The sequence below is a fragment of the Haematobia irritans genome, chromosome 2 (assembly GCF_050003625.1).
Source record: "Haematobia irritans isolate KBUSLIRL chromosome 2, ASM5000362v1, whole genome shotgun sequence".
In the NCBI taxonomy this organism is placed as follows: Eukaryota; Metazoa; Arthropoda; class Insecta; order Diptera; family Muscidae; genus Haematobia; species Haematobia irritans.
Genome location: NC_134398.1, coordinates 52,637,810 through 52,650,829, shown reverse-complemented (window position 1 = coordinate 52,650,829; position 13,020 = coordinate 52,637,810). Strand labels below are relative to the sequence as shown.

General features: G+C 35.0%; 1 protein-coding gene and 1 long non-coding RNA gene across 2 annotated transcripts; one reads left to right on the top strand and one right to left on the bottom strand.

Moving 5' to 3' along the window:
• The first annotated feature begins 2,163 nt into the window (after window positions 1-2,163).
• Window positions 2,164-2,678, top strand: LOC142224345 (uncharacterized). The gene is made up of 2 exons (XR_012719125.1): window positions 2,164-2,407; window positions 2,465-2,678. It is a non-coding gene; the product is annotated as an uncharacterized LOC142224345 (long non-coding RNA).
• Window positions 2,679-9,257: 6,579 nt separating this feature from the next.
• On the bottom strand, window positions 9,258-10,298 carry Trax (Translin associated factor X). The gene is made up of 2 exons (XM_075294115.1): window positions 9,572-10,298; window positions 9,258-9,515 (listed from the first exon to the last, which is right to left on the bottom strand). Exons 1-2 carry the CDS (start codon window positions 10,231-10,233, stop codon window positions 9,332-9,334), a joined length of 846 nt encoding a protein of 281 aa, XP_075150230.1. The 5' UTR covers window positions 10,234-10,298; the 3' UTR covers window positions 9,258-9,331.
• Window positions 10,299-13,020: the final 2,722 nt, after the last annotated feature.

Sequence of the window (13,020 nt, the reverse complement as noted above, 5' to 3'; positions counted from 1 at the left end):
TATTTTTATACCCTCCACCATAGGATGGGGGTATATTAACTTTGTCATTCCGTTTGTAACACATCGAAATATTGCTCTAAGACGCCATAAAGTATATATATTCTGGGTCGTGGTGAAATTCTGAGTCGATCTAAGCATGTCCGTCCGTCTGTCCGGCTGTCCGTCCGTCTGTGGAAATCACGCTAACTTCCGAACGAAACTAGCTATCGACTTGAAACTTGGCACAAGTAGTTGTTATTGATGTAGGTCGGATGGTATTGAAAATGGGCCATATCGGCCCACGTTTATGTATAGCCCCCATATAAACCGATCCCCAAATTTGGCTTGTGGAGCCTTCCGGAGCAGCAAAATTCATCCGATCCGGTTGAAATTTGGTACGTGGTCTAAGTATACGGTCTCTAACAACCATGCAAAAATTGGTCCATATCGGTCCATAATTATATATAGCCCCCATATAAACCGATCCCCAGATTTGACCTCCGGAGCCTCTTGGAGGGGCAAAATTCATCCGATCCGGTTGAAATTTGGTACCTGATGTTAGTATACGGTCTCTAACAACCATGCAAAAATTGGTCCATATCGGTCCATAAATATATATAGCTCCCATATAAACCGATCCCCAGATTTGACCTCCGGAGCCTCTTGGAGGAGCAAACTTCATCCTACCCGATTGAAATTTGGTACGTGGTATTAGTATATGGTCTTTAACAACCATGCAAAAAGTGGTCCACATCGGTCCATAATTATATATAGCTCCCATATAAACCGATCCCCAGATTTGACCTCCGGAGCCTCTTGGAGGGGCAAAATTCATCCGATCCGTTTGAAATTGGGTACCTGATGTTAGTATACGGTCTCTAACAAGCATGCAAAAATTGGTCCATATCGGTCCATAATTATATATAGCTCCCATATAAACCGATCCCCAGATTTGAACTCTGGAGCCTCTTGGATGAGCAAAATTCATCCGATCCAATTGAAATTTAGTACGTGGTGTTAGTATATGGTCTCTAACAACCATGCAAAAATTGGTCCATATCGGTCCATAATTATATATAGCTCCCATATAAACCGATCCCCAGATTTGACCTCCGGAGCCTCTTGGAGGAGCAAAAGTCATCCGATGCGGTTGAAATTTGGTACATTTCGTTAGTATATGGCCTCTAACAGCCATGTAAAAATTGTCAAATTTTATTACTATAGAAAGTTTTGTCAAAATTTCATTTCTATAGAAAGTTTTGTAAAAAGTTTATTTCTATAGCAATGTTTGTCAACATTTTATTTCCATAGAAAATTTTGTCAAAATTTTATTTCTACAGAAAATTTTGTAAAAAATTTATTTCTGTAGAAAATTTTGTCAACATTTTAGTTCTATAGACAATTTTGTCAACATTTTATTTCTATAGAACATTTTGTCAACATTTTATTTCTATAGAAAATTTTGTCAACATTTTATTTCTATAGAAAATTTTGTCAACATTTTACTTCCATAGAAAATTTTGTCAACATTGTATTTCTATAGAAAATTTTGTCAAGTTTTTATTTCTATAGAAAATTTTGTCAAAATTTTATTTCTATAGAAAAATTTGTCGAACTGAATTATATACGTATTTAATCGGCCTTTTTTTTGTTTAATATATACCCCTTATGGACTAACTTACAAGTAAGTAAGTAAGTAAGTATATTTATTTGAGACTTATTAATTTCGATTACATGGAAGATAAGAACTTATCGATAAGTTAATGGTAAACTTAGAACTATATCCGTCTTGTTCTAATACACAGTTAAGTAATGTAAAATAGCTCTTGCTTTGTAGTAAAAAAAATATCGATTGTGCGTAGAATGCACATGAGATGAATGAAAAAAAAGGCTTGCTCATTAACCTTTGTTGTTTTCGTACAGAGCGCGAATGTCTGTTGTTAAAGTAAATAAATATTTAATTCTAAATCTACGAATACAAAACACTTAAAACGAGTTAACAAATGTAAGTTAGCGTCGAAGGCTAATATAATTGTTTTTAGAGTACAATGGTAAGTATTTTTCCTTAATACTAGTATCACAGTTGGAACGAATATGCATTAGCATTGGGTAGGTACGTAGGTGTTGTAATATGACTGATGGTCTAGTATGAATAATTGCACATATTTCTTCTTATAGACTAGATTATACCCTGCCAGCATTTCAAAGTTCCATTTCAACCTCATCGTTACCACAGACTCGTAAATGTCACTTCAACCATCATGAAAAGGTACATCAAAAAGTACATGCAAGTAATTTGCCATCCCTACTGTTAAAAAAGCCATTTTTTTTGTGAAACGCCAAGCGCAACCAGCTTGTTATATTTTAATTAAATAAAAACGAAAATAAAGTTCTGAAAACATAGATTATACGCTTAAAATTGTGAAAGGTATATTGGTGAACAATTTGGTGATTTTCCAAATGGAATAAAGTGATTGTTTTTCAGATATTTTACAGACACGCTGCCTCCATGGAATAAAAACACTGGTTGATAGACGCAGCAACATGTAACTCGCTACTTGTAACTCAACATCATCATTAATGCCAAAAATGATGTTAAATGTAATGTGATAGTGGTATAAATGTTATATTTTTAAGAATTTGTAAATGTTTAATCAAATTAATAAATATCTAAACAAACGTGTTTTACTCGACCACAATGATTCTTTTACAACTATCTTAAAATGCACTTTTTCTGATTGTTTGGAGGGTCCCTTATTGGCGTCGTTCTAAATTGATCTATAAAGGCACCTAATAATTGCACTCATGCGAAACATTTTTGTAGTAACTTGGCGTGGTACAACTTCTCAATAGTGACGGCGCTTTTCCGACGAGTTTTTGATGTCGTATATGATTGTTTTCGACGTAGTGGGGATTCTCAAAAGAGTCCCCAAATTCAAAAAATGTTGGCAGGGTAATAGTTAATTATGATTATCATTTATCCTCTATGTGTTCCAGGAGTAGTTTTCTGGTAGAATTGCGGCATGGTATAAATGGCTGATTCATTGTCAATGATTTCGTTAATTATGGCAACAGATGACAGGTATTTAGAATCAGACCAATTAGAGTTTTGCTCAATGTCGTAGATTATACTTAGTAGTTCATTTTCATGTGATGCAAGCTTCTCGATGAATGTGCGTTGGAGGTTGAGGGCGTGCCTACAAAATGGTTGGACTCCAGACGTTTCATAGATGTGGGAATTGGAGAATTTTTTTTCACGACTTTGGTAATGTTTGTTGACGCATTTTCTTAATATCTTTCGTTCAAGGATTTCCAATTCATTAGCCACTGTCGGCGAGATAGTGAACCAGATTGGAAATCCGTATATTAAGATTGGTCTTATTGCAACTTTATATAGTAGTAGTTTTGTCTTTTGAGGTAAGTATTTATTACCCAGGATGTATGAGAATGATCCAAGTATACTTTTTGTCTTTCTTAGTGTTAATCGGGCATGATTATTGAATTTCAGCAAGTTGTCAAATGTGACTCCCAGATATTTTATTTCCGTCTCAAAGGGAATTTCAATGCCGTTCAGAGTGAGTTTTAGTGATTTGCTCTCAGGAACTACAAACCTGGGACCTTTGCCAGAGGCATTTCTTATGCATATCGCTTCAGATTTTGACGCATTGATTGATATTCCCCACTTTATGTAGTAGTCGCTAATGAGTTGGAGGTGTTGCGTTGCTTTTTGTAGCGCATCTGCCGGAGAAGTGCTGTGGGCATAAATTAAACAATCGTCAGCATATAGGATTGCCTGCGAGTCAGCATGAGTATGAGGGAAATCACTCAGGAAAATGTTAAAGAGATATGGTGCCAGAACGCTGCCTTGTGGTACCCCGCTGTTTACTTCACCTAGTCTGGAGGATGTCCCTTGAATATTTACTGAGAATTTTCTGTCTGTGAAATAACTGCAGAGTATTTTCACAATGAATGGGTCTGTCCCAAGTCCCACAAGTTTATAAAGGATTCCAATATGGCATACGGAATCAAATGCCTTTTGAATGGACTAACTTACAATTTAGAAGACAGTGTTAAAAAGTTTTACGATACCTTGCCATCGGCAAGTGTTATCGCAACCCTAGTAATCCGATTGTGGATGACAGCCTTTAGTAGAAGTTCCTACGCAATCCATGGTGGAGGCTACATAAGATTCGGCCTGGCCGAACTTACGGCCGTATATACTTGTTTTGTTTAATATATACCCCTTATGGACTAACTTACAATTTAGAAGACAGTGTTAAAAAGTTTTACGATACCTTGCCATCGGCAAGTGTTATCGCAACCCTAGTAATCCGATTGTGGATGACAGCCTTTAGTAGAAGTTCCTACGCAATCCATGGTGGAGGGTACATAAGATTCGGCCTGGCCGAACTTACGGCCGTATATACTTGTTTAAATAAAGGCCGGAAATTTTTGTGGATACTTTTCTTTCATAATTAATTTTGAAAAAAATAAACTAATTGCATTGTTGCAAGAGAGTATTCAAGTAACATATATAAATAAAATTTATCAAAAAAATAGTCTTTTGTATTACAATGAATAAATAAATAATAATAATAATATATATAATTTTTTAAAATCCTTATTAGTTTTAATTTTGATTTTAGCGACAAACAACAACTGAAACGATGATTTCTTGATAGAAACCTCTCAAAAATGGAAAATTTTTCATAAGACTTTTTCCTATTTTCGTAAGACGATTGTTTTATTATAATAATATATATATATATTTTTTTTAAATTTATTTATTTCATTCAATATTTACAAAGAAATGTTTGTCCCTGCGCCATAAAGGCTTTAGTAGAGACTAGTTGGCAAATTTCTAATTACAATTTATAAACATTTTGAAATTACTCATTGTTTTCATTTAAATATAGAGATAAAACATCGTGTTTTTTAAGTAACGTTTCAATTCTCCCTAAAGAGATACTTTTTCAATCGGGTTTTAAAAACAGAAATTCTAGCAGTGTCTCTAAGAGTTAACCTCTTATAAGAGGACAACATTTAGGCAACTACTTCTGAGAGGATTCATTATTAGGGGTGTTTTCTTTTAGCACTGGATACCCTAAGCAGTCACGGACTAAAATAAAACAGAGTACTCGTTTATCCAGGACATCTCCAAAAATATGCAACACTGTCATCAGCTGTTCAAAAACAATCACAGAAAAGAAGTGAAATCTTGCATTTTTAATGAATGAAATGCTCCAATTAGTAATAAATATTTACTGCTGCGATTATTTATGACACTACACCACTTTGAATTTCATGTTTTTCGATAAATTTGTCACAATAAAGTGCTATTGTGAATCGATGAAACGTCACTTTATCAAAACACAATCTGGCAAGATCGGCACGACTTGCACTGATGAGATGTTCTGGATAGAACACCAGTGCAACGATGTTCTGGATAGCCCATGCAAATGTTGTATCCAGTGCAAAAAGAAAACAGCCCTATTGTTGTTGTAACAGTTTATTGTGATTTCAACCATTTTTATGTTATACGATTTGGTACTTCAGCTGGTAGTCATATCGAGGAACTCTGCGACTAAGGTGGGGTGTGTCCAGAATGATCTGGTGGTAAGTCCCCAGCAAAAAATAGGTAACCACATCTCATTACAATTGACATTACCAGGAGTAAAGTTGTCATTACACGTTGCATTACATTGCGGCGAGTTATAATTACTAACTTGTAATGACAAAAATAAATACTTCTCGGTAATTTTCGAATTGTTATTCTCAAATTTTTAGGCAGTTGGCTGTTAACGACTGAATAATACACAGAAAAAAAATATCACCAAAATATTTCCAATTAAAAAGTTAATTGAAGTTGAAAATTTTTTCAATTAATAAATTAATTGATAAAATTAACTTTTTAATCATGATAGAAACATTAAGTTAATTAAGTCAATGATTGAAAAATTTTAAAATTTTTAATTAAAAATTAATTGATACAATTTACTTTTTAATCAAGTTCGGAAGACTAACGGCCATTTTCATGTAGCTCCGTTAGGCTTTAACTGCCAGTTAACAGAAAGAAAAATGGATATATCTTTTCTCCGGTTAACTTTAACTGAAAAATTTTCAGCAGTTAAGTTTCTAACTGGCATATGGAATATATACGCAAGATGACAGATATGTAGATATCACGGTTTAAAAGTTCGTTAGCTAACGTAGCACTAACGGAGCTTCATGAAAATGGGGGTAAGTCACTTAAAAAAGTGATGAACATTTTTTTAAATTTTTAATTAAAATTTTTTCCAAACAATCAATTGTTAATCCATATAAAAATTCTAAGCCAATTCAAAATGTAATTGAAAATAGTTACCTTTTTTAATTAATAAATTAATTGAGTTTTGCAATCAACATCAATTAAATTTTTAATTGAAGCAATTAAAAAATTAATTGAAATTTGGTAATGAAATCAATTAATTTTTTAATCAAGAATTTTTTCTATGCCCAATTAAAACTCTGATTGATACTATCATTTTCGTGATTGAAGACATTTCAATTAAAAAATTAATTGGATCAATTAATTTCGTGATTGAATCAGAAATTTTTTTTTGTGTATAGAATAAACGATGGTACCATTATGTATAATTATTCACATAATTGAGCACTTACATAAAAAATCAAAAAGAATATGTAATGTAACGGTAATTCTGAAGATTTTTCCGTTAAGAAATTTTCATCACAAATATTTCATAATAATTGTGTTTAATGACATTATCATATTATGATTTAAATAAATGCTTTCTTATACCTCATTCACATTACACTTCCAAAATGCACTTAAACTAAATTTCAAATGCCATTTGCCTTATAAAAAAGGGACTTAAAATCTACTTTTAGTAGATTTCAAACCTAATGTGAATTGGCTATTGGATATATTATAACGTAATTCACGAATCCAACTCCCTTAAACAACCTACATTTATTTCTATTTTAGGTGTGTAATTAATTTGCGTGTAATCTTATTTAGATAATTTTTTTACATTTTTTGTTTATTTAGGAGCACTATTCAAGTAGTGCCCCTATTACAGCATCACTCGCCATATTCTGATCCATTGTAATCGGCGATAGAAATCAATATTTTCGAGATTTGGTTGCCTGAGACAATAAGTGGCTATTTTGCAAGCTTTGGTGTATCTACGAATAAGTCATTACATATTAGGCGATTATAGGCTTTAAAAGCACTACTTATTTTTTTCAGCGGTGGATTATCCCACCTCAGTAATGCTGGTGACATTTCTGAGGGTATCAACGCTTCTCTAAGTGGTTTCACTGCAATGTGGAACGCCGTTCGGACTCGGCTATAAAAAGGAGGTCCCTTGTCATTGAGCTTAACATGGAATCGGGCAGCACTCAGTGATAAGAGAGAAGTTTACCAATGTGGTATCACAATGGACTGACTAGTCTAAGTGAGCCTGATACATCGGTCTGCCACATAACCTAACCTAACCTAAGGCGGCTGCACTTGCCTGATCTTAATTGGGCTAAAATTGCCTTGTGAGGTCTATTTCCTCCGGTGCTATGGGCGGTGGTCGGACTCCGATAACAGGATTAACCTTGTAGCTTCTCACCGCTTTAGCTATAGTATCCTCATGAATCCTGTTCAGACCTGCCTGGTACTCTGCTTGATCTAGATGCTGGTTGTGTATCCATGAGATGGTGGTTTGGATGATTACTGCGATAACCCAGGAGTTACCGCTTTGACAACATGTCTTTGTCTCCACATAAAGGTGATCCAGTGGTGTACTGCGGAGACACCCAGTCGGAGTTCTAAGGGAAGAGTTCTGGCAGGTCTGTATGTTATTCCACTGCGTATCACTGGTCTGCGGTGTCCACGCTGGAGCCACCGTGGTACAATGGTTAGTATGCCCGCCTTGCATACACAAGGTCGTGGGTTCGATTCCTGCTTCGACCGAACACCAAAAAGTTTTTCAGCGGTGGATTATCCCACCTCAGTAATGCTGGTGACATTTCAGAGGGTTTCAAAGCTTCTCCAAGTGGTTTCACTGCAATGTGGAACGCCGTTCGGACTCGGCTATAAAAAGGAGGTCCCTTGTCATTGAGTTTAACATGGAATCGGGCAGCACCCAGTGATACGAGAGAAGTTCACCAATGTGGTATCACAATGGACTGAATAGTCTAAGTGAGCCTGACACATCGGGCTGCCACCTAACCTAACCTTGGATGATTACTGCGATAACCCAGAAGATACTGCTTTGACAACATGTCTTTGTCTCCACATAAAGGTGATCCAGTGGTGTACTGCGGAGACACCCAGTCGGAGTTCTAAGGGAAGAGTTCTGGCAGGTCTGTATGTTATTCCACTGCGTATCACTGGTCTGCGGTGTCCACGCTGGAGCTAGATAGTTTACCACTGACTGGCCTTATAGGTAGTTAACAAGGTTTCTTCGTCCGCAACCCAAGTACTGCCAGCAAGTGCTTGAGGACCTTGTTTCTATCGCGGTTTTTATTACAAATTGCAGCGGCATGGGCAGACGACCAGAAAAGGCTGTCGAATGTGACCCCGAGTATCTTGGGGTATTTTGTGGTCGAAATCGTTTCGCCATCGACAATAATATTCAACTGCCTGTTTCACTCTACGGGGCCTTGATTTCCTATCCCTAAATTCTACGTACGACTGGCACCCACACACATAATTAGTAACCCAACGCTTGGTTCCTGCCGGTATGGACGTGTTCTCGATGTCCTTGAAAAGTCTGGCATGGTTTACCGTATCGAATGCCTTCGATAGGTCAAGCGCCACCAGTAATCGATTTGAACAGGACAGTTTTTATAGCACATTTGGACCATTTACAATTATATATAATTTGCTTTAAAAATGTACAAACATTTATGAATTTTTTGAACTACGAAATCGTAAAATTTATGCTACGTTCCCCTATCTCACACGAAAGTTTTCATTCGTATTTTAAACGAAGGTAAATCGATTGTGGATCTATTATTTCGAATTGGATGTAATATCACATATGAAAATTAAAAGATTGCAAAATGTCACTCTATAACTTTCGGTAGGGTCAAAATATCGTAGAAAAACCGGTCGCATTCGATACCCACACATTCTACTAATCAAAAAAGAATAACTAGAGGACTGTCCGTAATAAATGGAATTTTCAACATAAAGTACGACTCATATAATTTAAGTTTCAAGATATATCTTGTGTTACTACGGCGTTGCATTACGTGCGAGCGAATATGATTCAACAACTTGATTTTATTTCAATGGTAAATAGTTTTTATTTTGCATACAAAAAAATTGTTAGATAGTTCATTAAAAGCAATGGGTTTAATAGAACCCCTCATCGATGTAATCCGCCGGTTTGTTGTCATACATAGCTCCCCATTTCGCAGCTTCGCCCCCTCTTACTCTGACATTGTAGCAAACATCTTCAGCTTTCAACACACTCTGTCTCATAGTGTAAATTTTTCGAGATAGCTCTCGGCATCTATGCACATTTAAGCTGATGTAACTACAAAAACGCACAAGCTATTTAATGCTATAAAAATAGGAAAAGGTCAAACTTACCCAGTGAAAAACTTTTGCAGCACAATTTTAGCAGTAAGGCAAAGGTCTGTCTCCCCACTACCAAGGGAATTAATGCATCGTCGCATAAGTTCTCCAGTGAGATCAGATACCCCCAAAATGTATTCAGTGGGATCAACAAAGAATGAAAATTTTAACTGGTCATCACTTTTATCAAGTTCTTTACAATACATCATTTTACTTTGAAGTTCTCTCCAGTCGCTCATTTCGCCAATATTAGTTTCATTTGTTTTATTTTCAGCGTTTTTTATATACTCCCAGAACGTATATGCTTCAATAAATTCCTGCAATCCTGGTGAGTAGGCTGCACGGAACTGGTATGGATCTTGATGGATTAACTCTTCGGCAATAGCTTTAAAGTTCGTGTCTATAACCTTCTCTAATCTAACCTGTGCTTCCTGAAGTACTTTCTCCTTGTTATTCTTGCGTATATCAATGGAATGCAAAAGGAATATTACACGTTTAGATTCTATAGTTATATCCCGGCTTAATTTTACTATGCGTTCATATCTATCGTGTTTTGCATCCAATTCCAGACCATACGACTGGAAAGACTTCAAAATTACATTATTTTCGTCTATTGGCGGGCGTTCTTTCTTATAATTCTTTTGGTTCCGTTGATTACGACCACCTCCACTAGACATGATTGTAGTTTACAAAAAAACATACAAACAATTATTGGAACCAAAAACATAGATGATGAAGACCAAAGATAATAAACTTGAGGAAGATAAGAAATTGGCTTGCGTCATACCAAATGTTGCATTCAAAGACAATAAAATTGAGGAAGATAGGAAATTGGCTTGCGTCATACCAAATGTTGCATTTACCATGTTAGTTCCATACATGTTTGTAATTTTTTTATTTGTTTTTCGTTTATAGTTTTTAAATGAAAAACTTAATTTTTTTAATGAAACAATGTTAAATTTTAGGCTACAACAAAAAAATTAAATTTTCCCCTTTATGGAAATTTATTTCGAGCACTTAATTTCTTTTTATTTGTATTTTAATGCTATGACAATACTTGTCGTATACGCGTTTGGTTCGAGTATGAAACTAACACGGTAAATGGTTTGATCTCCTCAATAGCCAATTTCCTATCTTCCTAGAGTTTATTGTCTTTGAATGCAACATTTGGTATGACGCAAGCCACCGCTGTGGTAATTTTTGATTCTTGTGTAATCGAAAAATACAGGGTGATTAGCATGATAAAATATTTTATTGGGGATTCTCAGAAGCGCCGTCAAATTAAAAAAAATGTTAGTAGGGCATATACCCTTCACAATTTTAAGCGATATAACAATGTTTTCGGCGCTTCATTATCGATTTTATTTAAATAAATTATAAGAAGCTAGTTGCGCTTGGTGTTTCACAAAATATAAAATGGCTCTTGTAACAATAGTGATGACAAAATACTTTCATGTACATTTCATACTGTTTCACACGCTTCCCCCATCACAGTTGGCGGTTGTTGCAGTGTCACTTACGAGTCTGTGGTAGCGATGATGATGAAATTGAACTTTGAAATGCTGGCAGGGTGGTGAACAATTTTCGACTTTCCAAATGGAATAAAGTGATTGTTTTTTTGACATTTTTCCAGACACGCTGCCTCCATCGAGAATAAAAACACTGGCTGATAGACGCTGCAACATGTAACTCAACATCATTCTATTATTAATGCAAAAAATTATGTTAAATGTGTTGTGATAGTGGTATAAATGTTATATTTATAAGAATTTATATATGTTTATTCAAATTAATAAATATCTACACAATCGTGTTTAACTTGACCACAATGAATCGTTTACAACTATCTTAAAATGCACTTTTTCTGAGAATTTGAAGGGGCTCTTATTGGCGTCGTTCTCAATTGATCTTAAAAGGCACCTAATAATTGCACTGATGAGAAACTTCATTGTAGTTACTTGGCGTGGTACAACTTCTCAATAGTGACGGTGCTTTTCCGACGAGTTTTTGATGTCGTATACGGTTGTTTTCGACGTGGTGGGGATTCTCACTAGTGACGTCAAATTCAAAAAATGTTGGCAGGGTAGTATGAGTCCAAACCTATCGACTGGAATGCCGAAAACATTAACTCTTTCACTACCGATGTCCACTTAGAAGGACATTCGAAAAATACACCAAATTCTATTTTCCCACTTAGTTTCGATTTATTTCTTGATGTTATTTTAAAGTAGAGGCTTTATACTAAATAAGCTATAAATATTGTCCATATTGGTGAGGTCTAAAATACATTTTATATACTTCTTTAACAATAAACGAAAAATACGAACATTTGAGATAATTTTTGTACTGTATGTTTCTAGTAAATGGACATTTATACAAAAACTATAGATGATACTTTTACGGGTTCTTTTTTGTATTTTTTCTCACACTTTGAAAGATATTATAGGCCAAATAGCCCTTATTTTCGTAAGGGCATTTATCCCTGCCATCATTTCAAAGTTCCATTTTATCCTCATCGCTACCACAGACTCGTAAGTGACACTGCAACAAACGCCAACTGTGATAGTATTTTGCCATCACTATTCGCATGAAAGTATTTTGCCATCACAATTGCTACAAGAGCCATTTTATATTTTGTGAAACACCAAGCACAACTAGCTTCTTATAATTTATTTAAATAAAAATGATAATGAATTGCTGAAAACATAGTTATTTCGCTTAAAATTGTGAAAGGTATATTGGTGAACATTTTTTGACTTTCTAAATGGAATAAAGTGATAGTTTTTCAAATATTTTTCCAGACACGCCGCCTCCATTGGGAATAAAAGCACTGGCTGATAGACACTACAACATATGACTTGCAACTTGTAACTCAACATCAATCTTTTATTAATGCATAAAAATATGTTAAATGTAATGTGATAGACGTATAAATGTTATATTTATGAGAATTTATAAATGTTTAATAAAATAATAAACATCTAAACAATTGTGTTTTACTTGACCACAATGATTCTTTTACAACTATCTTAAAATGCACTTTGTCTGATTGTTTGAAGGGGCTCTTATTGGCGTCCTTCTAAATGTACCGAGAACGGCACCTAATAATTGCACTCATGCGATACTTTTTTGTAGTAACTTGGCGTGGTACAACTTCTCAATAGTGACGGCGCTTTTCCGAGCAGTTTTGGATATCGTATACGACTGTTTTCGACGTAGTGGGGATTCTCAGAAGCGCCCCCAAATTCAAAAAATGTTGGCAGGGTAGTCACAATTCAAGAATCAAGTTTTCAGAACAAGCTCATATAGCTCTTGACGTAATTGAGGTAGGTTTCCAAAATGACAATTTTCATTCTACATGCTGTTAGTACAGTAAAAAACAGAATAAATATAAAAGTTTTTATCACTAGGTTTATTTCAGTAGTGAAAGGGTTAATGTGATTTTTATAAATTCGAACAGAAGA